The sequence below is a fragment of the Solea senegalensis genome, linkage group LG4 (assembly GCF_019176455.1).
Source record: "Solea senegalensis isolate Sse05_10M linkage group LG4, IFAPA_SoseM_1, whole genome shotgun sequence".
Taxonomy (NCBI): domain Eukaryota; kingdom Metazoa; phylum Chordata; class Actinopteri; order Pleuronectiformes; family Soleidae; genus Solea; species Solea senegalensis.
The window spans coordinates 1,903,512-1,930,566 of record NC_058024.1 but is presented as its reverse complement, the minus strand read 5'-3'; the positions used below and the strand labels follow the sequence as shown (position 1 = coordinate 1,930,566).

General features: G+C 43.0%; 3 protein-coding genes across 4 annotated transcripts; 1 reads left to right on the top strand and 2 right to left on the bottom strand.

The window, feature by feature from the left end:
- The first annotated feature begins 1,272 nt into the window (after window positions 1-1,272).
- eif6 (eukaryotic translation initiation factor 6) lies at window positions 1,273-10,304 on the top strand. 2 transcript variants are annotated; one of them, XM_044024285.1, is made up of 7 exons: window positions 1,273-1,297; window positions 5,795-5,942; window positions 7,562-7,647; window positions 7,729-7,904; window positions 8,213-8,389; window positions 8,650-8,834; window positions 9,666-10,304. In XM_044024285.1, the coding sequence occupies exons 2-7, from the start codon at window positions 5,836-5,838 to the stop codon at window positions 9,673-9,675; spliced, it is 741 nt and encodes a 246-aa protein (XP_043880220.1). In that variant the 5' UTR covers window positions 1,273-1,297; window positions 5,795-5,835; the 3' UTR covers window positions 9,676-10,304. The 2 variants fall into 2 exon arrangements, with proteins under 2 accessions (XP_043880220.1, XP_043880219.1); XM_044024284.1 differs by lacking the exon at window positions 1,273-1,297 and adding an exon at window positions 4,707-4,822.
- Window positions 10,305-11,210: 906 nt separating this feature from the next.
- Window positions 11,211-20,809, bottom strand: map1lc3a (microtubule-associated protein 1 light chain 3 alpha). Its single transcript, XM_044024289.1, has 4 exons — window positions 20,642-20,809; window positions 18,548-18,603; window positions 17,565-17,671; window positions 11,211-12,747 (listed from the first exon to the last, which is right to left on the bottom strand). The coding sequence occupies exons 1-4, from the start codon at window positions 20,679-20,681 to the stop codon at window positions 12,585-12,587; spliced, it is 366 nt and encodes a 121-aa protein (XP_043880224.1). The 5' UTR covers window positions 20,682-20,809; the 3' UTR covers window positions 11,211-12,584.
- A 582-nt stretch (window positions 20,810-21,391) lies between these two features.
- dynlrb1 (dynein, light chain, roadblock-type 1) lies at window positions 21,392-24,460 on the bottom strand. The gene is made up of 4 exons (XM_044024291.1): window positions 24,335-24,460; window positions 23,993-24,068; window positions 22,859-23,026; window positions 21,392-22,184 (listed from the first exon to the last, which is right to left on the bottom strand). The coding sequence occupies exons 1-4, from the start codon at window positions 24,335-24,337 to the stop codon at window positions 22,141-22,143; spliced, it is 291 nt and encodes a 96-aa protein (XP_043880226.1). The 5' UTR covers window positions 24,338-24,460; the 3' UTR covers window positions 21,392-22,140.
- Window positions 24,461-27,055: the final 2,595 nt, after the last annotated feature.

Below are 27,055 nucleotides of genomic sequence, written 5' to 3'. Positions count from 1 at the left end.
GACATCAACGATGAAAGTCATCAAGCCCCATCGTGATTTCATGTGTTTTTGTAACAGACTTTCAAAAACACATCAGTGTGATACCTCCTCACATGCTATACACGCTCTTTGTCTACGTCCTCCGCCTTCAGCAGTGACGTCACACAGGCAGCGAGCTAATGGAAGTGCCAACAAACCGAGACGACACATGGAAGCGTCGACGTGATTGGCTCAGAGCGTCGATCCTGCCGCTGCGCGAGGACAGAGGCGGGGACGAGCGCAGTTGCCATGCAGGTTTTCTTTTGTTTTTGTTTTTCATGGAGACGTCCGTGCACGCGCGCGCGCACACTCATACACAGTAAGCAAAGAGCTGGAGTATCATTAGAACTAGAACAAAAAGAAAAAAGCATTTTAAAGATTTTCATTCACCAAATTCAATGTAAAGCAAATTCTTAATTTGAACCAATTTCATATTTTAGTATTATTTTATGTCGGACACAATCCATGTCATTGAATCAGTGTGTTAATTGTTACATTTTTTTGAAAGTGACTTCGCAAAACAATACTATATCATTATTAGAAGTACTTTAGAGTTGAAATTCACTTGCAATTCTCATTATACAATGTAAAATGATAATTTTAATATAATTATTAATATTAATAAATAAAATCTATAAAGAACAGGTGTGAGAAAATACGTGTTTATAAACATCCAAAAAAATATAAAACCTATTATTACTGCTCTTATTATGCTATTGTTGTAATGATTGTTTATATTATTAGCATAATTATCTTTGTTGTAGTCATAGCATTATTTTTTTTTATTAATTGTGTAGATAATATTGTGCTACAGTACATGATCGTGTTTATATTTTATTTAGTTTTTCAAGCTTTTGCTCTTTTTGCTATTTTTATCAATTTTTTAAACCGGATCTACATAATATTCTGCGTTTTTGTTGGTTTATTTGTTTGTTTTTCATCACTATTTAATCGGTTTGTGCGTCAAAAAATGCCCGGCTCTTTATAGCGTTCACAAAATCAACAATAACAACATAAAAATACTTTGAAACATCAATTACAACACACTTCATTTCTTTTATTCTTTTTTTCTCTTTTTTTCTTTTTTTGTTAACTTTGCGCAAGTAGGTCCAGCTGCAGATCCGCAGACCACTCTACAACACACCCCCCCACTCAACGACACACCCCTCACACTCTACGACACACCCCCTCACACTACACGACACTCTGATTGGGTCACAGAAGAAGAGAGAGAGTCGGGAAAACACGGGAAAAACGGTACAAAATGACGGAGGAAAAGGTAAGAATGGATAAAAAACACATTTTGATATTGAACACTGGATGCAGTCCAGATCATTACTACTTGATTCTGGATTAAAAATGTTCCCATGTTAAAAATACAAAATACAATTTTATTTTACATTTTCTCTTGATGTAATCTGAAGGAGATTAGTGACTGCAAAGTAGTGGTGGGTGAGAGTGTAGCCAGTCAGCATAGGATGGTGGTTTGTAGGATGAACTTGTTGACAAGGAAGACGAAGAGGACAAAGGCAGAACAAAGGACAAAGTGGTGGAAGCTGAAAAGAGAGGACTGTTCTGTGACTTTCAGGGAGGAGTTGAGAAAGAATCTGGATGGTCAGGGAGAGCTCCCAGGTGACTGGACAACTACAGCTAATGTAATCAGGGAGACAGGTAGGAGAGTACTTGGTGTGTCGTCTGGAAGGAAAGTAGATAAGGAGACTTGGTGGTGGAATGGGGAAGTGCAGAAGTATATAAAGAGAAAGATGTTAGCAAAGAAAAAGTGGGACACTGAGGAGACTGAAGAGAGCAGACAGGAGTACGGGAGATGCAGCACAAGGTCAAGGTAGAGGTCGCAAAGGCCAAACAAAGGGAGTATGATGACTTGTATGCTAGGTTGGAAAGTAAGGAGGGAGAGAATGATTTATACAGGTTGGCAAAAAAGAGAGATAGAGATGGGAAAGACGTCCAGCAGGTTCGGGTGATTAAGAATGGAGAGGGACATGTGTTGACAGGTGCCACAGAAGTAATGGGAAGATGGAAAGAGTACTTTCCATCTTTCCATGGAAAGAGGGCATTGAAGAGGATGAAGAATGGAAAGGCAGTTGGTCCAGATGATATACCTGTGGAGGTATGGAAGTGTCTAGGAGAGGAGGCAGTAGAGTTTCTGGTTAGACTATTCAACAGGATCTTAGAGAGTGAGGGGATGCCTGAGGAATGGAGAAGAAGTGTGATGGTGCCCATTTTTAAGAATAAGGGAGATGTTCAGAATTGCAGTAACTATAGAGGAATAATGAGCCATACAATGAAGTTATGGGAAAGAGTAGTGGAAACTAGACTGAGAGCAGAAGTCAGCATTTGTGAGCAACAGTATGGTTTCATGCCTTGAAAGAGTACTACAGATGCAGTATTTGCTTTAAAGGTGACATAGAATGCTTGTATCACACATATATGTTAGTTATGGAGGTCTACGTACGTATATTAACTTGTTTTCATGATTAAAAACCTCCTAATCGCTGCAAACGAGCCGATCAAAATATCTCCTCACTGACGCTCTCGTCAGCCGCGCTGTTTCAGACCAAAACCACACCCCTAGAATGTGGACTGTGTTGTGATTGGCCAGCCAACGAGAGCTTTCCCACTGTCCTGTGATTGACCAGGTACCTGGAAGTGACATAATAGATAGGCCAGCTCTCAGATACACAGCTCCCCCTCTGGCACGGTGGATGCTCTGCATCTCAGCAGCTACAACGAGAGTATTTCTTCTTCTTCTGCGGTTGAATGTACGCAACCGGATGTGCCCGGACTAGTGCCCGCACCAGGAGGCGCTACGGTGGTGAGAGGAGTGGTGAGGATTTCTGATGACGACATCAAATTAAGGAAGTGCCAATCCGCTTCGCAGAGTCCAGGAAAACAATACAACACTATTTTCTCAGCAGTAGCTGAACTGTTTGTTCTGAAACTTTAGGGTTTCATAAACGAGGTCATGACGCAGATACACACACACACAAACGCAGCGTTAATTGGAGCTTCCGGTCTATGTGGGCTTTAAGAATACTGGTGGAGAAATACAGAGAAGGTCAGTGGGAGCTGCATTGTGCCTTTGTAGATCTGGAAAAAGCCTATGACAGGGTGCCGAGAGAGGAACTATGGTACTGTATGAGGAAGTCTGGAGTGGCAGAGAAGTATGTTAGACTGGTGCAGGACATGTATGACAACTGTGAGACAGCGGTGAGGTGTGCTGTAGGTGTGACAGAGAAGTTCAAGGTGGTGGGACTACATCAGGAAGTCCCTTCTTGTTTGTGGTGGTGATGGACAGACTTACAGATGAGGTTAGACAGGAATGGACTATGATGTTTGCAGATGACATTGTGATCTGTGGTGAGAGCAGAAACCAGGTGGAGGAAAAGCTTCAGAGGTGGAGATATGCTCTAGAAAGTAGAGGAATGAAGGTTAGTCGCAGCAAGACAGAATATATGTGTTTGAATGAGAGGAACCCAATTGGAACCATGAGGCTACAGGGAGTGGAGATAAAGAAGGTGGAGGATTTGAAGTATTTAGGGTCAACAGTCCAGAGCAGTGGAGATTGTGGAAAAGAGGTGAAGAAACGTGTTCAAGCTGGTTGGAATGGGTGGAGAAAAGTGTCAGGGGGTAATGTGTGATAAAAGAGTATCAGCCAGAATGAAAGGAAATACACAAGACAGTGGTGAGACCAGCGATGCTGTATGGTCTAGAGACAGTAGCACTGAGGAAAAGACAGGAAGCAGAGCTGGAGGTAGCAGAGATGAAGATGAGGTTCTTTTTGGGAGTGACGAAGATGGATAGGATCAGGAATGAGTCAATCAGAGGAACAGCACATGTTAGATGTTTTGGAGATAAGGTCAGAGAAGCCAGAGTGAGATGGTTTGGTCATGTACAGAGGAGGGATAGTGAGTATATTAGTAGAAGGATGCTGGGGTTGGAACTGCCAGGCAGGAGGTCCAGAGTTAGACCAAAGAGAAGGTTTATGGATGTAGTGGAAGAGGACATGAAGTTAGTTGGTGTGAGAGAGGGGGATACAGAGAACAGGGTGAGATGGAGGATTCACTGTGGCGACCCCTGAAGGGAGCAGCCGAAAGGAAAAGAAGAAGAATGATATAATTATCAACGTGATAATTATATAAACGTGATACTATATTGTATCAACGTGATAATTATATAAACGTGTACTATATTGTATCAACGTGGTAATTATATATATAATTATATAAATTAAATGTTGAAAGAACTGTGTGCCTGTTTCCAATCGGCATTTATATATTTTAGCAGTTTGGCTATAACATTTCATAGTTTACAAAGTGACATTAATTATTCACAAATTGCACAGAAAGAACATTTCTGTGTTCATAAAAGTCAACACGAGTGTTTATTCTTCTCTATTCCTGTCGCACACCGGGATAAAAGTCTCTTGTCAACAAGTGTCTGTGAAATACGCGTGTGTAAATAAAGTTTCAATAAAAGTAACGTCATCACGTTATAGTAAACGTCATCATGTTTCAGACGCAGTCTCTTCTGTGACCCAATCAGAGTGTTGTGTAGTGTGAGGGGGTGTGTCGTTTAGTGTGAGGGGTGTCGTTGAGTGGGGCGTGTCGTTGAGTGGGGGGGGTCGTCGAGTGGTGTGCGGGTCTGTAGCCAGACCGTTCTCACTTTGCGTGGTGATCATGACGTAATGACGTTAATCCGGAAGCGGAAAAGAACACGTGTGGTTGCAGAGAGGAGCAGAGAGAACGCCACACACGCTTGTTCAAAGGCCACAAAACTCGTCCCGGTAAATGTTTTCCCGTTTTCACTGACGTTTATTTTAAATCGGTTTGAATTCAAACTTAACTTCGGGTGAAGTCGCTGCTGTTCGTCGCCTCACTCGGGCGCCTCGAACCGCGTAGCTCCTTCTTTAGCTCATAAATTAGCCGCGTATATAAGTCATTTAGCTTCAGTCTGACAGCTTACAGTGAAGTCGGTCACACCGTCATTTAGCTCGCAATTTAACCGCGCAACTCATTACGTAGCCAGTTTACTTGTTATATAGCCGGTTAACTTGTTACGTAGTCGGTTTTACGCGTTACTTAGCCGGTTAGCTCATTACGTTGCAGGTCAGTTTATTATTACGGACGGAACGATACCGCTATTTTGTGACTGATACCGATATTATACCGATATGAGACTGAGTGCTGAGTCATAGCTGATCAGTTTATTACATAGATATACAAACATACATATTTACTTGTTTTTTATCAGTTTATTGCATAGCCGGTCAGTGGTCAGTTTATTACGTAGCTGGTCAGATTATTATGTAGCATAACGAGAGCTGCGACTAGCGATCATTTTGATAATGGAGTAATCTTGTCGATTATTTTCTCTATTAATCGAGTCATCGTTTGGTCCATAAAATGTCAGAAAATGCTGAAAAATGTTGGTCAGTGTTTGTCAAACCTGGGAATGATGATGTTCTCAAATGTCTTACAAACAAAAGTGATTCAGTTTTTCAGGGTTTCTTTGTTTTATGGAGCAAAGAAAGCAGAAAATATTCACATGTAAGAAGCTAAAACAATCAGAAATCCTGTTTTAACAATGAAAAAAAGCTTAAAACCGATTCATCGATAAATAAGTGATTGATTAATAATTGAGTAATTGTTTCAGATCTAGCCTCTATTACGTAATGATTTAGCCCCTTAGCTGCGTCAAGCTCATCAGGCGCAACTCGTGTCTGAAGTTTGTTTATTTGTGTTTTGTTTGTTTCCAGTTTATTTTCAGGGTCAGCGGTGAAACCTCATCTCTGTCGTCATGGCCGTCAGAGCATCGTTCGAGAAAAACAACGAGATCGGCTGCTTCGCCAAACTTACCAACACCTACTGTCTGGTGGCGATCGGAGGCTCGGAGAACTTCTACAGGTGAGTCTGAGACACTGTCATCACGGTGTCATCTCAGGTCACATGAGTCACTGTCATCAAGGATGATTTACTCGTTGTACAACATTATTCTGTAAGCCCATGGTTCTCAAACAGTGGTACACAAGCTCCCTCTACTGGTACTTGGAAGAAAGAGTGGAGAAAATAGAATAATTAAAGTCACCTTCCGTCTTACTCCATCTGAATCTTATGTCTTGTTACTGCTGTGGTACGTGGTATAATACGTTCAATAACCACTGTTTTTTATAAAATAAATAAATAAATAAAAATAAAATAATTTTTCAGCTTGTTAAATATAAAACGATCATCCTCGAACTCGATTGTTTTCTCGATCCACTTTGTACGTGAATGAGCGCAGGCACCAGGTGTGTGACATCAAATTCAAGGACTTTCCAGGACCAATCCACTCAAATTCAAGGGCCGAATGTGCTGACACAGCTTGAGATGGGAGGGCAACTTGTAAGAAGCATCTTCGACCACAGCGTCCACCTTTTTATTGATTTAAATGTAGACATTTTCTGTTTTGAAACATTTTCAGACATTTAATGGTCCAAACATTTACTCGAGAAATGAGTCGACATATTGATCGATTATGAAAGTAATTAGTTAGTTAAAGCGCTGCATGCGTGTTAAAAGTCCGCTTTTAGTCGGACTGTGATCCAGCTCGTCTTAGTCCGACTACTACAGTCGGATTAATCCAGCATGTTTGCACTTCGTTGGACTTGGTGTTCTAAATGTCCTCCTGACCTGGAAGTAGAAGGAGACGACGTAGTGACTGCGGTACTGTTGTTGTCAGCGGAGACGTCACAGAATCACAGAATCACAGATTTAATCATTTGGAGAAAAAACAGCCAAATTGACTTTTAGTTAAGCCGCCGTTCACTGATCAGGAAATAATCAATAACATGTTGATTTTCTTTCAAAAACTACGTGGCATTGATGCATCCTGACCTCGACAGGGCGACACACACACACGCACAGGGTTCCCAGGGGTCCTTGAAATCCTGAAAATTGCCCTAAATAGATGTGGGTCATTGAAAGTGCTTGAATTTTGTGAAAGACAGAAGTTGATATTGAGATAAATGTGTCCCACAACTGATGTGCACACAGGTTCTTGAAAGTCTGAATTTGGAAAAAAATTCAAGGCCTTTGAAGATTTTTGAAAATTGCCCTAAATGACAGTGGTCATTGAAAGTGCTTGAATTTTGTGCAAGAAGTAAGTTGATATTGAGGTAAATGTCCTTGTTGATTTTCTTTCCTCAAACTTTTTTAAAAGCCTAAAAATATCGTAGAAATGATTTGAGAGAAACTTCACGTTCCACCTAAAAACTATGCTCATCACATTTTTGACTTTCTGAGTGTCTGTCGGCTCATCGCTGGATTCTAACCTTTAAAATGGTTCAGTTTGAATGAGAAAACCAGAAAATATTCACATTTAAGGAGCCGAAAAATCACAGACACTTGATTTAATTATTTGGAGAGAAGAAAAACACTCAATCAAAATAGCGGATGATTAGAAGTAATGGATTATTATTATGAATAATAATAATAATAATAATAATGGAGGCGCGTAAACACACTGACTGACTGTGTTTCTGCAGTGTGTTTGAAAGTGAGCTGTCAGAAACCATCCCCGTGGTTCACGCCTCCATCGCAGGCTGTCGCATCATCGGGAGGATGTGTGTGGGTGAGTCATCGCACGCCGTGAGAGGCGCAGAGTCTCTGTACGAGCGTCACTGTGTTTAACTCGTGTGTGTGTGGCGAACAGGAAACCGTCACGGTCTTCTGGTTCCCAACAACACGACGGACCAGGAGCTGCAGCACATCAGGAACAGTCTGCCCGACACTGTGAGGCTGCAGAGAGTCGAGGAGAGGCTGTCGGCGCTCGGCAACGTCGTCGCCTGCAACGACTACGTGGCGCTGGTGCATCCTGACCTCGACAGGGTGAGACACACGCACACACACACACAGGGTTCCCACAGGTCCTTGAGAGCCTTGAAAGCTTTTGAAAATTGTCCTAAATAGACATGGGTCATTGAAAGTGCTCGAGTGTTATTTAGGTACATGAAAGTCCTTGTTTGTTTGTGAAAGTTTGTGAATTTGGGTCATTGAAAGTGCAATGTTTTTTATATTTCTGCAAAGTTCAGTTTATGACGTAAAACTGACGTTTACATAAAATGTTAGCGCTGTGCTGCGTCGGTGTCTTCAGGAGGCGGAAGAGGTCCTTGAAAGTTTGTGAATGTGAGTTTCAGGAGACAGAGGAGATCCTGGCCGACACACTGAAGGTGGAGGTTTTCCGTCAGACGATTGCTGAGCAGGTTCTCGTGGGTTCTTACTGTGCGTTCAGTAACCAGGGCGGTCTGGTCCACCCCAAGACCTCCATCGAAGACCAGGACGAACTGTCCTCTCTGCTCCAGGTCCCACTGGTGGTGAGTGTCTCCCCCTCTCTCTTTTCCCAGGCTAAACTAGCTAATTGCTCATCATAGCTTAGCATTTGCTAATTAGCACTAAATTTCAGAGAATCAAAAGAAAAAAAAACTTTACCCTGAGCTACTTGATTAGCACAGGGGCTAACCACTTAGCCTTAGCCTGTTAATAATCAGTTCAATCACAACAAATCTTATTAAAAAATATATCCTCGAACTAGAGTTATCTAAGAACGCTATATTTGCGCTGACTTCCTGGCCAGGCCGGCACTGTGAACCGGGGCAGTGAGGTGATCGCGGCAGGGATGGTGGTCAACGACTGGTGCGCGTTCTGCGGTTTGGACACAACGAGCACGGAGCTGTCGGTGATCGAAAGCGTGCTAAGACTGAGCGACACCGCACAGCCGTCCAACATCGCCTCTAACATGAGGGACTCACTCATCGACAGGTGGGTTCATTCATTCACACGTTCACCATCGTCAGGTGGGTTCATTCATTCACACGTCGCCAGGTGGGTTTCATTCATCACCATCATTCGGTGGGTTCATTCATGTTCAGCACCATCATTCACACATTCACCATCGCCAGGTGGTTCATTCATTCAAACGCTCACCATCATTCACACATTCACCATCGCCAGGTGGGTTCATTCACGCGTCACCATCATTCACACGCTCACCGTCAGGTGGGTTCATTCATTCACACGTTCACCATCATTCACACGTTCACCATCGTCAGGTGGGTTCATTCATTCACACGTTCACCATCGTCAAGTGGGTTCATTTATTCACACTTTCACCATCATTTGGACTCTTCACTTCAGTTTCAGTTTTTGATTTTTTGTTCTCAAATTTTCACTTATATTTCTGAATTATTTCTCCAAATTTTTCACTAATTTCTTGCAATTGTCTTTTTCAGAATTTGTACTTTTGAATTGAATTTTTTTAACTTTTCAGTTTTTTTAACTTTTTCTGGTTTTCCTTTTTTTCATTCTCAAATATTTGACTTAAATGTCAAAATAGTGACTTTTTTCTCGAATTTGAGTGCCGAGTTATTTCTCCTACATGTTCACTTTTCTCAGAATTAAAAAAAAAATGCTCAGAATTTTCCACATATTTCTTGGAATTTTTTTTTTACTTTTTCCCTGGAATTCTGATTAAATCTCAATAGTTTTTTTTTGTCACATGTTGTCCTAAACTCTTCTATGATTAACTTTGTTTAGTGTATTTTATGTTTAATTAAATAAAATAAATTATTCAAATTGTCCTGTTTTCCTCAGTATGGCGTAAAAAAAACAGGCTTCTGTGGAGGAAGAAATTTCTGCTGCATTTTCTCGTGGTCTCGCACAGCTGGACCTCATCTCTCCGCCTCATCACAGAAGCTCCACCTCCCACCTGCTGCTGTGTGACCAGTCCTCACTCTCACACACACACACACATACGGTTTTGTCATTTCAAAAATCACTTGTGAAACGTCAGTAGATGATTGGTCGTCCTTTTAAAAAAATTACAAAATTTCAAAATGAAACATTTACATTTTTTAACCTCAAAGTTCGAAATAATTAAAAGAAATAAAAGAAAAAGCGTGTCATTAAAACACATGTTCTGAAATATTTCCTTACCTTGACACTGCCTTGACAAGTCCACAGTAAGGCGATGGCGCCCCCTGCAGGCTTAGTGCATTTGTCACTCCTGTATGTTTTTGGTTTGTTTTTTGCTTCTGTTTGACGATGGTCGAACGTGGAATTATGCCGAGGAAAACGGACGATGTGGATTTAAGAGGAAGGACTTTACTGAAGGAGGGAACTCTTATTACCTGTCTGTGTGACTGACCGTGAAGTACACACGCAAACAGCTGGTGTGTGTGTGTGTGTGCCTGTCAGTCACGACCTGATCATGTTTTTGTAAAATAAAATCATTCACCCTCTTTTATCTGTTTGTTTTTCTTTTCAAAACATCTGGAAAAATTCAAATTTATATTCATCAGTAATCAGTCATGGCACATGAAGTCCTTGAAAGTTTTTGAAAATCCCCTTAGACGTGTCATTGAAAACCTTAACATTTTATGGAACAAAAATTAAATCCGAAGCCCTTGAAAGTTTTTCCTCATGGGTCCTTTAAATCATTGAAAATGTGAATGTGGATAAAGAAGTTTCAAGGGTTTTGAAAGTTTTTGAAAATTGGCCACAATCGACATGGGTCATTGAAAGCGCTTGAATTTTATGCAAGAAAGAAGTTGATAGTTAGGTTAATGTCTCCTGCCATGGGTGTCCCCTTCATGGTCCTTGAAATCCTTAAAGGTTTGTGAAATTGAAAAAAAAAGCCTTTGAAAGTTTGAAAGAAATGATTAAAAGTGAATTTGAATTTTGAAAAATGCCCTAAATAGAAATGGGTAATTAAAATCCTTGACATTTTGTGAATCAGAAAAAGTCCAAGCCCTTGAAAGTTTTACTCATGGATCCTTGAACGTTTGTAAATGTGAAAAAAACAAATCCAAGACCTGGAAAGTTTTTTCATCTGTCCTTGAAATCATTAAGTGTGAATTCTGGGCAAATATAATTTCAAGGCCCTTGAAAGGTTGTGAAAAACTTCTTTGATAGACGTGGGTCATTGAAAGTGCTTGAATTTTGCCTTGTGCTGTGTCAATGAAAGGCGGGTGTACAGGAGTTACAATAATGAGACGCATGCACGACGGTCATTAAGCCTTGACATCCGTTCATTCAAAGTCTTTGGCAAAACGTTTCTGACAGTGTCAGCGTGTCAATAGCGCCATCTACTGGTAAAAGACAAATCAACGAACGTCTTCAGCACAAAAGACAAGACAGTTTAAAGGTAACGTTTTATTATTATTAGGATTATTATTTATTGGCAAACGCTTTGAATCAGGTTGTAGCGACGTGTGTATGTACAGCCGTCAAACAGTGAAAACACATGATCCTTTATATCGTCTCACACACACAAACTTTCACTTTTTGGTTTGGAGGAAAAAAAAAACATCGGAAAAAGACGTTAAAATTCAAACAAAAACAAACAATTGTAGTGTAAAAATCAACAGAAACGTTATAAAACCCTCCGACATGCAGCGTTTGTAGTGCATCACAATCTGTGACGCATTCGAGGAAGGAAGTCGTACAGCGTTTAGCGTTATCGTTCAGTAAAATTCGTAAAAACAAGGAAAAACAAAACATCCGACTTTTATATTTGCGTTAATTTATGTGCAAAAAAACCCTCATTCTTTTTACCTACATTACTTGTTGTTTTATTGTGTCTAAAGCTCAATTCTACGCTACAATGACAACAATTTAACATGGCCCCGTGAGGCTGAAGATGGTGGCGCCACCTGGCGCACAGCGTGGAAGTGACACGTGCCCCAACGTTACCGCAATGTGGTTACGTCATGACTTTCAAACGCGATCTTTTCACGGCAAAAGACTTAAACTGAGAATCACAAGAGTGGCGGGGGGAGACGGTGAATTTTTAGTTGTTTTTCTTATTTTTTAGCGTGTTTAGCTGTTGGAGGAGAAGTTTTCATTCGTACGGAACTGAAGAATCTGCCGCTGCTCATGATTCGGCGGCTACATCGGTCTGCGCCCAGACAAGCGTTTCGGAAAGTAAATTGCAAATTTGGACAGTTGCTGTTGAGTGAGGGGGCGGGGAAAATATTGCACACGTACAAATCACGGTCACGTTTCCACCCGATTGGAGCGTCGGGTTTATGACGAACCATGTGATCAAAGCAAAAATAAACCACAACGTCAAAACCTAACAAAAAAAATGATGACGACAAAATTTAAAAGATTAAATCAATTATTTTGTTTCAAAATGACAAAGTGACCCTAAACTAATCAACGTTTTTTTCTCAATTGATTGGGGTGGTGGTGGGGGGGGCAATCGTTGTCATTGACTAGTTTGTCTTTCAAAATAAGAGTGCTCGGTCCACGCAGGAGAGGAAGCAGCAGGGGGAGGAAGTAAAGCGCTTAGAATCGCCCCCTGGCTTCAGAAGCTAGTGTTGCATTTACTGACCATTTTTTACTGGGGGGGGGCAGGTGTGTCACATGTATACAGACAGACTTAAGTGGGCGGAGCTACTTCAATGGAACAGGGAGGATCACGGAGTTGAGTGGGTTGTGGTCAGTTCTCTGCTGATCCCTCCCCCTGCCCCTCCCCCTCCCTGCTCAACCGCCACCCTCCATCCCTCCCTAACAGCCGAACGTCTCCTGCGACGCGTAGACCATGTAGAGGAAGCCGTCCTCGTCTCGCTCCTGCTCGTAGATCTCAGAGATGGGCGTGGACACGGACACCATGCTGTGCTGGTTCACCAGCAGGAAGAACGCCTGCGTGGGGTTCAGCTGCAGCCGGCGTCTGGAGGAGGGGCAGAAATTCAAAAAACGATACATGAATTCAGTAACGATATATAAAATAACACCCACACACACAAATGCTGTGTTCACATGCACCATTTGTACATATCTTAACGTTAGAGTTTTACATTATTACAAAACGACTTCCAGTGTATTTTCAAACAAATAAAAATACAATCATTCTGATTAAATAATGATTACGAATGCTGTTTTTGTTACATGGAGCAAAGAAACCAGAAAGAGTCGCCATTGTTCTACGTCCAAGTCTGAATGTTGGACAAATAAATAAATAAAAACAACACAAACGTGTGGTGGGAGGAGTTCATTGTCCGTGTACCTGTGTGAAACAATCGCACAGGTGTGGGGGCGGAGTCACGCTCACACAGTGGAGGCTTCACCTCTGCTCCTAATTAAAGCTAATGAGCAGCAGCTGCAGGTGTTATTGAGAGGCAGCAGCAGCAGCAGAAGAAACAGCAGCAGCAGCAGCAGCAGCCTCCGCCCTCGACGCTCTCGTCGCTCTCGTCTCTGTGCAGCGACAGGACCATGTCTGTGGCTCCTGGATGGACGATGATGGCCTGGGTTTGGGTCAGTTTGGTGACTCTAGCCCGGCTCAACACAGCGGAGGAGCCAACCTGGGAGGCACATGGAGGAGGTCTGAACCTGCTGCTCTCCCACTCCGAGCCCCGGGGCGTCCGAGGATTCTCCCCCGTGTCGGTGTGGAAGTTTGTGGAAGGTAAATATAATGTGCTTTAACGTCGTCTCTGACGTCTCAGCGTGGAATCAAATCAGAGTTTAAACACAGGTGTAGGAGCCATGTGACCGAGGCTGACACCGACCCGGGTTATTTGAGGTCACCTGTCATTTTGACTCAGGTGTTGCTGACAAACACTTTTCTGCTGTGCTTCGTTTTGATTTGTTTTAATGGAAAAAAATAAGCAGACGTTGGAGGAAAATAAATCACAGCACTGAAGTCGCTGCATTGTGTTTCTTCTTCTTTTCCTTTCGGCTGCTCCCTTCATGGGTCGCCACAGTGAATCAACCTCCTCCATCTCACCCTGTTCTCTGTATCCGCCTCTCTCACACCCATTCCGACCAGCTTGAACACTTGAGTCAGAGAGGGTCGTTCATTTGTCCTCGTACGTTCTTAAAGTGGCATCTTTTGTTGGTTTTTATGACACAGAATACTTTGAGGACCTTTCGCATCTTGCACCCGGCAAATGCTCCCATGTTACGAAAAACCAGCACTAAACATTTACAAAAAATAAAAATGAATCAAAACTAGCAAACTTGCTTTTAAAACTAATCAAAACAAACTGAAATATCAAACTATTATAACCTTGGTCCTGACATTTTAACCCAACACAAACTTAGGACCCTCGCGTCAGTTTCCTGACCTCACTTTTGAATCCGCAAAACCTTACGACAACATTTGCCTTTGTGTCTAGCTCACGACAAAATGCGATGTGGTTACAGTCGACTTTTTTATTCATCTTGGTCTATAACATCTTCCCGCTGAGTTTCGGGACATTCGGTGGAACTCAATTTTGCCTCTGTTTTCACCTGAGGGGCTGCTAAAATGGAGCCCTTGTGCAACGCACAGGTCCGGGAACTATGCCAATATCGCATTTTCGCCAGACCTGACCTCCAAGTTTCAAGAGTTTTTATGCACGTTAACGCCCTCAAAAATGATCGCAAAGCCACAGATGGAATAGTAATCTGAAGGACTAATAGAAGGGAGCCAAATTTGGGGGTGGAGTGGCTCACCCATGGCTGATTGTACTCAATTCCATTGTAAGTCACTTTGGATAAAAGCATCTGCTAAATGACATGTGATGTAAAGGAGCCGTTTGGGCCCCTAGCGTTCGTGGCTTGGTCCCTAATTAAGTCTCCAGTATATCGTTGGTTCTCTCGGAGTGTTGGGTGACAATTATTCCCCAAAGATAACGGGACTGCTGCAAACGTAGATGTAAAATCTTTGATTTTTGTATACGTGTTTAATTACATGACACATTAAATATGTGAAGATCTTACACAAACCAAAATTGATCAATCCAGGAAACCCTGAGAATGTCTTTTCTGTCTTAGAACACAGGGATGGTGGGGATGACGGTGAGGCATCAGGATTCGGGCCTCCTCGGTATGGCTGCGGCAACGGATCCATGACGGTTTGCTTCTCACGAATTCATCACGCCAACCTGCGGCTGCACGGTGAGTTCGTTTGGTTTTGTTCAATAAATATGGATTTAATCGTTCAAAAATATTGTGTTTTATTTGTTTGAAAATATTGACGCAAATCTAATTCTTTACCTTTTTTGTGCTGAGCATTTGTGAAGTCCAGTTTGCAGGTTGACTGCTTTTTTTTTTTTGAGGGTTTTTTGTAACCAGTGTTACTGTTTGAGACCGACCAGAATGTTTGTTTACAGATGGGAGGAGGCTGTTGCGACAGAACCGCTGTCACGTGACCATTCAAACCATGGGCCCATGGCTGTTTCTGAAGTTTCCGTATGCTAGCTGCCACATTGCATCATGGGTAATTGGCTCTTGTTCCAAGTGAACCCCCCGCCGATCACTGCATCTGAAATCTGCTATCGCCCAAGTCACGTAACGGTTAAAACTTGTTCTCTTCAGACGTCAAACGGGACCAGGTTTCACCAGCTGAAGCTGCGCTACTTCAACCATTTACTCCAAACGTCCATGACTGGCGTGGCCACCTGTCAACGTCCTCCTCCGCTGCGAATGACGCCACTGGTGGCGTGCAGAGCAAGAGATGTTTTAGTAATCCTGCCTCCAGGAACAAAAATAAAGAGGGTAAAGGCTCTGGGTAAAGATGGCGTCACTTGGAGGGCACACAGAACTATATCAGGTGTCGTGTTTGTGAAGATAGCAGCAGAGATGGTAAGGATGGCCTGACACACTATCCCTTTCTTCAGTTTAGGGTGATTAATGCCAAAATGTTTTGCAGGATTCCTTCTTTGAAATAATTTATCAGGACCCAGAGGGAGAAATGACCACAGCTCTGGCGACTTGTTTCAGTGCATTGGCTCAAAGTGGGCAGAAACGTTACCCAAGAGATCTGGAAGAAGTATTTGATACGTGGGGTTTCGGGGGCGATTCTCTACCACCAAATCCAGACGAGACCCCGATAACCACAGAGGCTCCAAGCGGGGAAGAAAACGGGGGGACATTTTTGGACGGGGATAACGAAGATATCGACGAGTTGTGGGGATTTCCAAATCTAGACGAGACCCCGATAACAACAGAGGCTCCAAGTGGGGGAGAGGATGGGACACTTTTTGAAGATATCGATGAGTTGTGGGAATTTCCCGATATTCCCGGAGGTACATCTCCCAGCACCACAATGGCACCCTCAACAACCATTGGTGACCAGACGACCATAACTGCTGGCCCATCAAGCATCAGTCCGAGGTTAGTTTCTGAGTTTAAATCTACAAACCTAATGAAAGGTGACGTGATCTTAAACAGATCTGACATCGGATTAAATCAGTATTTGAATTGATCTAAATGTCATGACCGAAATAAACATATAAATAAATCTCTCTTCCTCTCCACAAGCAGCACCACCACGACGGCTGCCGCCACAAGCACGACGCCTCCCGCCACGAGCACGACGCCTCCCGCCACGAGCACGACGGCTGCCGCCACGAGCACGACGGCTGCCGCCACGAGCACGACGGCTGCCGCCACGAACGCAGCGCTGCCGCCCACGAGCGCCAGCAATCGCCCGCGAAACCGCGGACGCCCGCGCCACGTAGCAACGCAGCTCCCCGGCAGCGAGCGGCGGCTGCGCCCGCGACTCGCGCCTGCCCGCGAGCAGCGCCTCCCGACGCCTCCTGCCCGGCAACGGGCAGCGCGCCAGCAGCTTGGAGCCACGGCGCCTCCCGAAGCCGCAGCGGCGGCGAGCTGCCGCCTCACGGCGCCTCCCCGAGACGCGCCTGCGGCCCGACGAGCACCACGCCTCCCGCGACGAGCACGACGGCTGCCCCGACGAGCACGACGGTTCCCCCAGCGTCAAGCAGTACGACCACTTGAAGATTGCTGCCTTGCTCCATGTCTTCACTGTCTTGTTAAAAATAAAGTTGCTTTGTCCGTGTAACATGTTAAACCAGCGTCTGAGCTCTCATTGTGAATACCAGCAGCAGCCCCTCTGCTAACACCAGAAGTCGCTCGATTTTGGAGCTAGTTGAATACCCGCTAAATTGGCAACACTGAAACTGCTGCAAATTGTGTTCTTCTAGAGTTCCTGGTAATCTGAAGAACACCCTAGATACAAGCAGTTTTTGGCAGATTTTAAAGCATGATGAAGCATTCAGTTTCACATTAGGCGGTTGCTTTTTTTCGGTGAACAACAAACACCATTCCGAACCAAGAGGTCAGAAGTACTTGTCAGAAGCACGGGACTAATGATTGCTTTAGGTTAACCGTTACATCAGCACCTCGCGATGCAATCGGTCAAGGCTATGTGGCTAATAAAACGTCAAACAAGTAAGCTAGTCCCTGGTCCAGCTTTGCGTTTTAGCTTTTGTCTGCGCTTGTCATATCACGAAGCAGCATAGTATGTACATGTCCTATGGTAAAATTACACGACTCCGCCTGCCCATGTAAAACTAATCCCTGAGGAGTGCTTCAGTAAGATACTCTGACATGTCCATGTTTGAAGTGTGGTCATCAACGATGACCATGCCATGAGTAACTCAAAGACCCAGCCTGACCCACAGGTTCACGCCAGGAAGAAGACGTTTGCATCGTTTTGGAAATTGTGCCCCTCCTGCGCACCATGAAATAATTCGGTGTGTTCACCTGATGATCTTGACCAGCTCGCTCATGTTGACGTGGTCGGGTACCAGGAACTTGGTCTTGTCTAAAACGGGCAGCTGCTTCTCTCCCTTGTAGCGCTCGATGATGACCTGCAGCAGCCACAAAGCAAAACGTGCCGTAAGTCAACGGCCTCCGACATGAGCGCGCCAATAAGAATAATCGCAGAGTTAAGTTCCTTTTAGAAATGTGCTGCATACACTGTCGGAAAATGAAGATGGACGGACGATGACTCTGTCCATTACTCTTTGGTTTTTCTATGACCAATGCCAAGAATTTTTAGAAAATGGGGCAGCCGATAATGAATGCAGATTTTCTATTTCTGGACGATTTTTAAATATAACGGTTTAACGATAATTAAGACAAAACATTGCTTAACTTCAGTAACCAGTTATTGAACAACACTAAAGTCTTTGCGATCCAGTCTTACGCAATAAAAAATGTGTCTCTTTTTAGTTTATGGGTTTTTTTATTTGAATATTTTTCCAAATAACAAAAATCATTCAAAGGTTTGGAAAACTGATCAATATTTCAGACTTCACCTAAAATGTCTTGTTTTGTTTTTAATGATTTCTTTGTTATATGGAGCAAAGAAACCAGAAAATATTCACATTTAAGAAGCTGAAAAATCACAAGACAAATGATGCGTCCTTCAAATCAGTGACGCCGAGTTAAATGCACCCATTCAAATTCAAACAGATGTTGTTCAGTCTGAACGAAACTTGGCACGGGTCATCTTCAGACCAGGTCTCACAAAACTAATCTAGATGGATTTTTCTATTTCAAATTCGCTCGGCCACCACAGCCAATCAAATGTGGCTTGCTTTCAGCCATGCTGATTAATGCTATCACATTGCTAGGCCGAGTCTAGCCAATTGAGCTGATTTGGTGTGTGTGTGTGTCGTGTGTGTGTGTGTGTGTGTGTGCGTGTGTGTGTGTGTGTGTGTGTGCGTGTGTGTCTCTCTCACAGGTATCTTGTTGGGGTGCTGCTCACGGATCTGCTGGACCTCTTTGCATCGGTCAACTGTGAACAACAGAAATGATAAGTCAACATCAAAGCCCTTGTTAAAATCCCAAGTCTCCACCTCACCTGCCTCATCACTGCCACACCTACCTGGACCACACCCCTAATCCTATATAATCCGCCCCTTCCGCCCTTTGACCCCCCTATTTTCCCTCCAAACAATCCACGAGAAAAAGGAACACTGGCTGTGAGTTTTATGGACGTTTACTCATTTAATGATTCATTTGGTTGATACTACATATTGTTTGAAGATTTACTTATTGTTTGTGTTTCATTATACTAGATTCCTGAATTTAATCCTTTTTTAAAGAGAGGAAAGTAAGAGTGGATGCATTATTGATGTAAGTCTAAGACAACCTAATTTCTTATTGTATATTTGATACTTGCTAGATTGAAATATTTCCTTTATCATTTTCATATAGACAAATCATCCACCATTACCCCTCATCACCAGCTACCGTTACTTGAAAATAAAATATTGGAACTTGGAAAGCTGCCTGGATCCTGTGTTTAAATGTGCACCCAACATATGATGTTCAGTGAATCACCGCCACTATAGTGTACAGTTTTTTCAGCCCTACAACGCACTATAAATCATCATTGATTAGAAAATATGTGTAATCAACAAAATTATATTTTGAAAATGTTTAAATTTTAAGCCTAATTACGGATTCCCCTCCATGACTCAGTTGCTTCTGCCATGTTTTTGCTTTGTAAGGCAGGATTATGCAACAGCCTCCGTCTCCTCCCATCGGCAGCACAAGGGGCCATGGTTTGGTGTCAAATTACCACATAAATCACACAACACGTGAACTGGGATAAAGTGTCAGCACATGTTGTTTTCCTGTGAGCTGCTAACTGCACACACACACAGCCCAGGCTAGCTCCAAGGCTAATGGGGCTAACGTGACCGAGTGACCCAGAGGGAAAAGTGATGGATGGAGAAGAAAAAGAGAAAAAAAACAGCCTAGATGCTGCTGTCCTGTAACAATATTGTTTAATCATACATACTAATGATAATTATATATTTTTACAGAATATGAACACTGTTATTATTATTTTCATAATCAAATAATCTGTAGATTATTCTCATCAACTCATTTACATGTCATTTAGCAGACGCTTCTATCCAAAGCGACCTCCAAGGGAATACAACCTGCCAGGGGTGGAGTTCAACTTGCGACCATGAAGTCTTTTGCACACAGAGCATCGGTCTTAACCACTGAGCCACTCCACCCCACTCCAATTAATCACCGAGTCTCAAAAACGATGATGTTCTAAAAATAAAGTCATGTTCATATTTAATTGTAGTTTGAAACCAGTAAATGTTCGAATGTAAGAAGCCGAAAATGTGAATAATGTAGATTAATTGACTCTCAAAACAGTTGGCTTAATCTATCACTTAATCTTTAGTTATTACTAGTTATTATTATTACTAGTTATAACTGATGACCAGTGATGCAAATATTCTCTGAACTGGAGATTTAGGTGTTGCCTTTGATAATGAGGGGAATTGATGTTGGCACTTTGTTCTTGAGAGGTTTTGCGTCCATAAAATGAAGATTTATTTATGCGTTTTATTGACTGAACCAAACCCAGGCAAAATTCAATCATTAAACTCAGCAGCTAAGTAAATCGTTAACTTGTCAAATTGGGGTTAATTGTATTAACTGTAAGTGGTTTTACTTGAGTATTTAGTACTGTTACTGCTTATTAATGTTGTTTATTGAACGTGGTCAGAGTTGTATTCGACTTTAACACGTTTAATATGTTCATCAAGTAACCGACTGTACATTTTAAAACTTTGTTTTATCTGTCTGTCAATCATTTTGATCATTTTAATCCATAAAACACGGTTATAATCCGCTGACAAACCGCCACAGCCCCGGCCACAAACATGTAAACACCATGTAACCTCCGCTCAAGCTAACGCTAAGCTAGGTGGTTAACTGAGGCCGGACTAGCTCCGCGGCTACGCCGCTCAGCTGCGACTTCCAGGCAGACAGAAACGCAACCCAGCCCCCGGTGCTTTTCTTACCGAACGTCCTCCTCTGTTTGAAGGGTCTATCGGACGGCATCTCTGCGGGTTGTTATGACGCGGTTATAACCCGGTAAGTGTTCCGGTGCGGCAGCCGTGGTGTCTTGAGTGCTGGACGGTTACTGTTTCTCCGCTGAGTCTGAAGCTCACACATAAAAAACAAAAAAAAAAAAAACTGGCTTGTCTAAAAACAAAAGCAAGTAAAGCGCTGACGTCACCAGCTGCTCTTAAAGGGGACGCGCACCAATTGGTTCTCCGACTTTGTAAACATATATATGTATAGTGACGTTATTAACGCCGTTATTTGACGTGAATGACGTAATGCTCCAGGCTCCTTTGAAGTGCCATTTACATCAGAGCTGGGAACCACCAAGTCGTAAATACAAACACACCGTGCTAGTCTTCGTTAGGGATACCAGTCGATACTCGGGTATCCAAAGATATGCTGAAATATAATATTAAATATTAAATATAAAAGAAAATCATGTGACCGACTGAAAGAAAATATGAATTGAATAACAAAAAACCTAAATACTATTACTACTAATGATATTTACTATTATTTATCAGCGTTGTAATGCAAGTACCAGTACTTCGTAACTTTACTGAAGTACAAAGTTCACTAATCTGTACTAGTATCTTTGTTACTCATTACTATCAAATAAAGAGTTGGTATTATGGTCTGTATTTACAGTATATAGAGCTTTGTGGCAACAATATTCTTTGGAGCAATAACTAGTGTTCGGACACTTCTTCTGTTCATCGTTTTATTACATGGAGTGTTCCATTACGTAGTCGCAACACAGAAATTTCCGGGTTCCTGAATTTGAACTTCTAACTCGCATGGGATTCCAAGAAGGCTGCCGCCATACAAGCACTCGTTTGCGGTTTAATAGCACTTGTGTCGTATTTGTTTCAGTCGTATGTGGCGGTGACGTCACTCTAAGTTCAGACTTGCGATGTAAATGGACAGCAGCGTAATAATCTGTGTTTACATCATTTTTGGATGTGTCTGCACACACTTTAAATCACTGACAATAAGTGGCACAAATACGTGACAGAAGAGACATCAGATCATTTCCACGTGTTTGTTTTAATATCATTTGTTACAAATACCCAACAGGAAGTCGATGTTTGTCGCATTGCTCGCCACTGTAATACTCCCGCCAACAAAACAATAATGACAATAAATAATCCATCATTTGTCATTTAGATGGACAAAAAAAAAAGCCTTTGCCATACATATGCGTTTCTGAATACATGTGAGATTGACTCTGCGTCAGGAATGCTAAATCACGGGGAAAGACGTCAGCTCGTTGTCAGGCGCAGACACTTGTAAGATCCACCTTCAACTCCTGACTTCTTTTACAGCGAGTTCATCAAAGTGTCGGGTCAACGAGATGTTTGTTTTCATCCAAGACAAAAAAGTGTAGCTATTCAGAAATGAAAGAGACAGAGAGACAGACAGAAAGAAAGGCATCAGCAGCAGCTCCTCTGCTTCAGTCTGACGGATTCTGGATGACGATCAAGAAATAGTCCTTATCTGCGAAAACAATTTAACACTTTTTAAAATAAGCAGGTCATGTGACGAACAAAAGCCCATGGAGAAAATCAGTGATTTTACACCACAGCACACAGGGGTTATTGATCCACTGCTGCCTCCATTACTAAGTTCATATGCATCATTTTGTAACTTCCGTGTTTGAAAGTCTACATTTTGATTGATTTAAGTGACACAAATGTGTGCTGCCGTGTCTTGCAGACATTGCATTGCACACTTTTTTCTTTTGTTTTCTTAAAACGCTCCCACACTATTGAGCTCCGTTGCCGCCAGGTAGCCATGATACCAGAGAGCCCGTCTGGTATAACTTCCGGTGACATCACGGCTGACCTAGATTACCACTACTGCACAGCTGTGTCAAGGACAGAAAGGCAGACGCGGCAGTGGAAAGTGCCGCAGCAGTTTTGAGAGAGAAAAGAAAGTTTTTTAAAAAACCCAGATGCGTCGACTATTAAATTAGTTGTCGACGATTTTAATCGTCGATATAATCGTGACTAGTCGACTAATCGTGGCAGCCCTAGTCAGAACCACATAAAACCACACTTTAAAACACCAGATACTAAAAAAAAAATCATTACTTAAACAGAATAATCCTTTTAAACTGTTCCTAATCTGAAGTTGTGAGTCTTTTTCTTTTTCCCTGTCCAGTTTCTCACCTGGAGCGATCATGATCTCGTTCTTCTTGGAGCGGATCCGCAGGAAGGTGAGGTCGTTCTGGGGGTCGAGGTCTCGTACAGTGCTCCTGGCCTTCGTCACCAGCTGGTGGATGAGTCCGGCGTACTGCACCGTGGTGGAGTTGTCCAGAGTCGACTTGATGGGGATTCCTGAGGTGAGACGGAGGAGGAGCAGGTTCATTTCCATGTCAAATAAATCCTGTTACAGATTTCTGCCGCAATTTAAATGTAACAAGGTTCATATGTGTATATCTCAGTGGCATCCTAACAGATCAGGATGCATTTTGTCATGTTTATGTAAGACAGTAGTAGCTATGAGCAGGTCAAGTTCATCTGTACAGATCTAGCATCTAAACATTTCAGGTGCTGGTTTGTAAAACACTGGGGACAAAAATCTGATCTTGAAAATAAACATTTCCTTCTTTAATGCATGAGATGATTAACATCTCCCAATTAATTCAGATACTCTACCCAATAGGGACAGGATACACGTCTTTGCTGTCTTTGACGGCAACCACATTCCGACACAGTTTGCAGATTGGCGTCTTTTGGGCGACATCAGTGTTTTTGAAGCCAAACCTCCATGCGAGTGAGAATGATCCACGTTTAGCTACAACGTCGATTCCGAGGCTGGGAGAGTTTGTGTTTTGTCTCCTGGCGCTGTTTGTTCACTTAACTTCAACCATACATGCAGCAACGTTAGCTTGGTTTGTTGTTGTGAAGCGTGGACACAACATGTGTTCTCAATGCGCTGCAGGCTGTCCTACTAGGTTTGATCATGCAGTAAATGTGTGGCCTCTCAAAAAGGCATGCAACAATTAAGATACTGTTGTAGATGATATAAACGCACAACCCTAATTCTGATTCTTGTGTCGGATGTTGCAATCGTGACCAATCAGTGGCCGGCAGTCTGTCGACATCACATTTTAGCTCAGCTCGCTTGGAACCTCGTCAGAGCAGGTAGTTAAAACAAACCCAGCAGTAGTAGTGCTAGAACTCGAGTAGTGCTAGAACTGTATAATGGAAAAGCGCCACATGTGAACAGAACCGCAGGAGAAACTGACGCTTTAATCATTAATATCCAGATAGTAATCAATACGTGTGAAGCACACTTGCCCTCTGAGTTGACGACGATGATCCCCTGAACTCCTTTCTGACTCTGGATCCGCTTCAGGGTGTCCTCGACTTCAGCCTGAAAACACAGTTAGCATTAGCGTTAACATCGGCCGAGTCTCAAAACACAAAATCAACCTTTAATCAGAAAAAAGACGAGACGAGTCGAAACACACACACACACACACACACACACACACAGTGAGAGAACCATGACAACGCCCGGCTAACACGGTCGAGCTAACTCCGTTAGCATCTTCTTTACGATCCCTCGTTTAAAACTGCACGTTCACAGCGGGAACACGTTTAATTAAAAAAGATCGTGACTGAGTCGTTTCCTCTCACCATATTTTAAGTGTGTCTGTTCCAAAGGGCCGAATAAATCACGGCTAACGGTGCACTGTTTGTGTTGCTGCGAAAAGACGACAAGCGATGTCGTCAACTTCCGGGTCACAGTTGCGTTCATGGCCGAAGACAAAATGTGGGAGAAAAGTAGTAAAATCTTTTAAAAATAATATTTTAAATCGTATTTGAGTACATGAACAATGTCAATTTCCGTGTAACAGTCAACAAAAATGTTTCCGGTTTCACTGAAAAGTGGTGTGGACAAGTGTTTATTGGGAAACGGATATTTCCAGGAAATCCAATCAGAACCACTTCCCCGTGTACCGGGAAATCCAATCACGGGAAACGGGGGAAACAAATGTTACCTGTATCATGTATAACAAACTAAGAACCAAGGCCGTTTCTCAATATCCATACTTGTGCGTACTTGCGTACTCCCGTGCTTGTGAAAACGTCATCAGCCTCAGTCCCAGTTCTGTTCCAATTCTCAAGTAAGCGAACAGCGAGGACGGTTCTCAAACCCGGGAGTGTTCTCGCTCCGCCCATTTTTACCAAGTATGCATCGGAGGTGACTTAAGCGTACTTGGGATGGCCATGTATCCCAGAATACATTTCGGCGGAGCATAGCAGCCGATAATAGAAATATAAATCTGAAATAAATATTTTTCTGTGTCCAGGAATAAAAAGTTTTAACATCATTTGAGGCGAGAAATTAGTCATTTAAACATGTGGTTTGTGTATGAAGATCTGACGTATTTATAGTTTGGCAGCGACGTTTGTCGGAGTGTGATATACTCACTTTGAGTATATAATGTGGAGACACAATAACGAGGCGGTAATGCAGAGAACTTGAGTTTTACTACTCACTAGTTGGCGCGCACACACACGACAATACAGTATGCAGTGAGGGACACACAGGTAAAACAGTACGGAAGCTCAAAGGCAAATGCGAACTCACAACAATACATTACATCTCCCTTCCTCAACAAAAGAAAACTGCTACCACCGCTGTTTCACTAGTATTAACAATGTAACAGTGAATTACATCAAACTTCTCTTGTCCTTATAACATAATGATAATAAATTTACTTCCTCTACAGTTTTTTTTTCTTTCAACATAACAAGACAACTTTGTCTTTACCACACCTGTCCCTGTGTGTTAGGAAGGAGCTGAACGACATAGTAGTCCATCAAATTACAAGTTAAGTCTATCAGGGGGTTTCACCAATCTGCCACGTCTGGTGGTATATGGTTCACCTGGTCGGGTTCGTGGGGGGCATGGTGCTACCTCATGTGATGAAGGGTGTGGTTCTGGTGGAGCTGGTGGGGGCTGCTGCTCTCTCACTGTGGGCGGTCTAGAGGTCTCACGCCAAGGCTCATCACACACCATATGACGTGACTGATTGGCAGCTGCAGTGCTGGTACGGAGGTGTTGGCTGTTACGGCAAAACATTACACCTCTACTTTCCACGATGTAGGACCGTGGCGCACAGTGTGGCTGAACTACAATTCCAGGCATCCACTTACGGCTTCCAGGATGTGGAGCCATTCTAACTTCATCTCCAGGCTGTAGGGCAGATCTGTGTTTGCTTGCTCTTTTGCTGTCGTAGTAAAGCTTCTGAGTATGCTTAGTCTTGTCTAGTAGATGCTTGACTTTAACAGGGTCATGAGCTATGGGTGTAAGTAGTACACGAGCAGTGGGCAGTTTGTTGCACGGCCTCCTGCCCATGAGCAGTTGGGCTGGTGACAGGCCTACTGCTTCAAGCGGTGTAGTTCTGTAGTCTAGCAGGGCAAGGTGTTTGTCAGGTGCTTTACTCCAAAGCCTTTTGACTGTTTGCACTGCACGCGCTGCTTCACCATTAGAGTGTGGTGTGTGTGGTGAAGATGTCTTGTGCAGGATGCCATAGCTCTCACAGAACTCCTTGAATTCTTCAGATGAATACTGTGGACCATTATCTGTCCTAATGGTGACAGGGATTCCATGTCTGCTAAACTGAACTTTCAGTGTTTCTATTGCAGTGCGGCTGCACAGATCTCTCAGTTCATCCACTTCAATGTACTTTGAATAATAATCTACAAGTACAATGTACCGTTTTCCTTCAAACTCAAACAGATCAGAGGCAACTTCCTCAAATGGCAGCTCTGGTGTTTCTGTTGGTATAAGTGGTTGCCTGGGAAGTCTGTTTTGGATTTCGGCGCACTTGCAACAGTTTCTGATCAAGTCTTCAATTTCAGCGCTCATACCTGGCCAGTATAACACTTCACGTGCTCGCTGTTTGCTCTTCACTATTCCTAAATGGGACTGGTGTATGAGCTCTAACATGTGTTTTTGCATGGAGGGGGGCACCACTATGCGTAGTCCCTTATACACTATGCCATCAGACACAGCTAGCTGGCTTCTTGAGTCCCAATAGGGTTGAACCAGAGTAGGTACTTCCCGTCTGTTGTCTGGCCAGCCTTGCTGAATTGTGAGCTGGAGAAGGCTTAACTCCTCTTGTGTGCGTTCTTTCAGTTCAGTATATTTCTGATCACTCACTGATACAAAGTTGAGCATGGAAACACACTCTAAGCCAGCTGCCTCTGGCACGCTGTCTGCTAGCTGTGCTCTGGAAAGGGTGTCAGGCAGCTCCATGTCCTTTCCTTTCCTGTACTTCACTGTGATGTCATACCACTGTAGTCGCAGGCGCATCCTTTGTATACGCATCGGGGTAGACAGCAACG

Bases quoted from the DNA above. Each gene is read 5' to 3' on its own strand.
- map1lc3a (XM_044024289.1), bottom strand. From the start codon at position 20,681: ATGCCGTCCGATAGACCCTTCAAACAGAGGAGGACGTTCG. The intron at 17,672-18,547 runs GTGAGAGAGACA...TGGCTGCTGCAG, and splicing joins AGCACCCCAACAAGATACCT to GTCATCATCGAGCGCTACAA. The intron at 12,748-17,564 runs GTGAACACACCG...CCCCTCCTCCAG, and splicing joins GAGCTGGTCAAGATCATCAG to ACGCCGGCTGCAGCTGAACC.
- dynlrb1 (XM_044024291.1), bottom strand. The intron at 23,027-23,992 runs GCAAGTGTGCTT...GTCTCACCTCAG, and splicing joins CATCGTCGTCAACTCAGAGG to GAATCCCCATCAAGTCGACT. The intron at 22,185-22,858 runs GTGAGAAACTGG...TTGTTTTCGCAG, and splicing joins CGAGATCATGATCGCTCCAG to ATAAGGACTATTTCTTGATC.
- eif6 (XM_044024285.1), top strand. From the start codon at position 5,836: ATGGCCGTCAGAGCATCGTTCGAGAAAAACAACGAGATCGGCTGCTTC. The intron at 5,943-7,561 runs GTGAGTCTGAGA...GTGTTTCTGCAG, and splicing joins GGCTCGGAGAACTTCTACAG to TGTGTTTGAAAGTGAGCTGT. The intron at 7,905-8,212 runs GTGAGACACACG...TGTGAGTTTCAG, and splicing joins TGCATCCTGACCTCGACAGG to GAGACAGAGGAGATCCTGGC.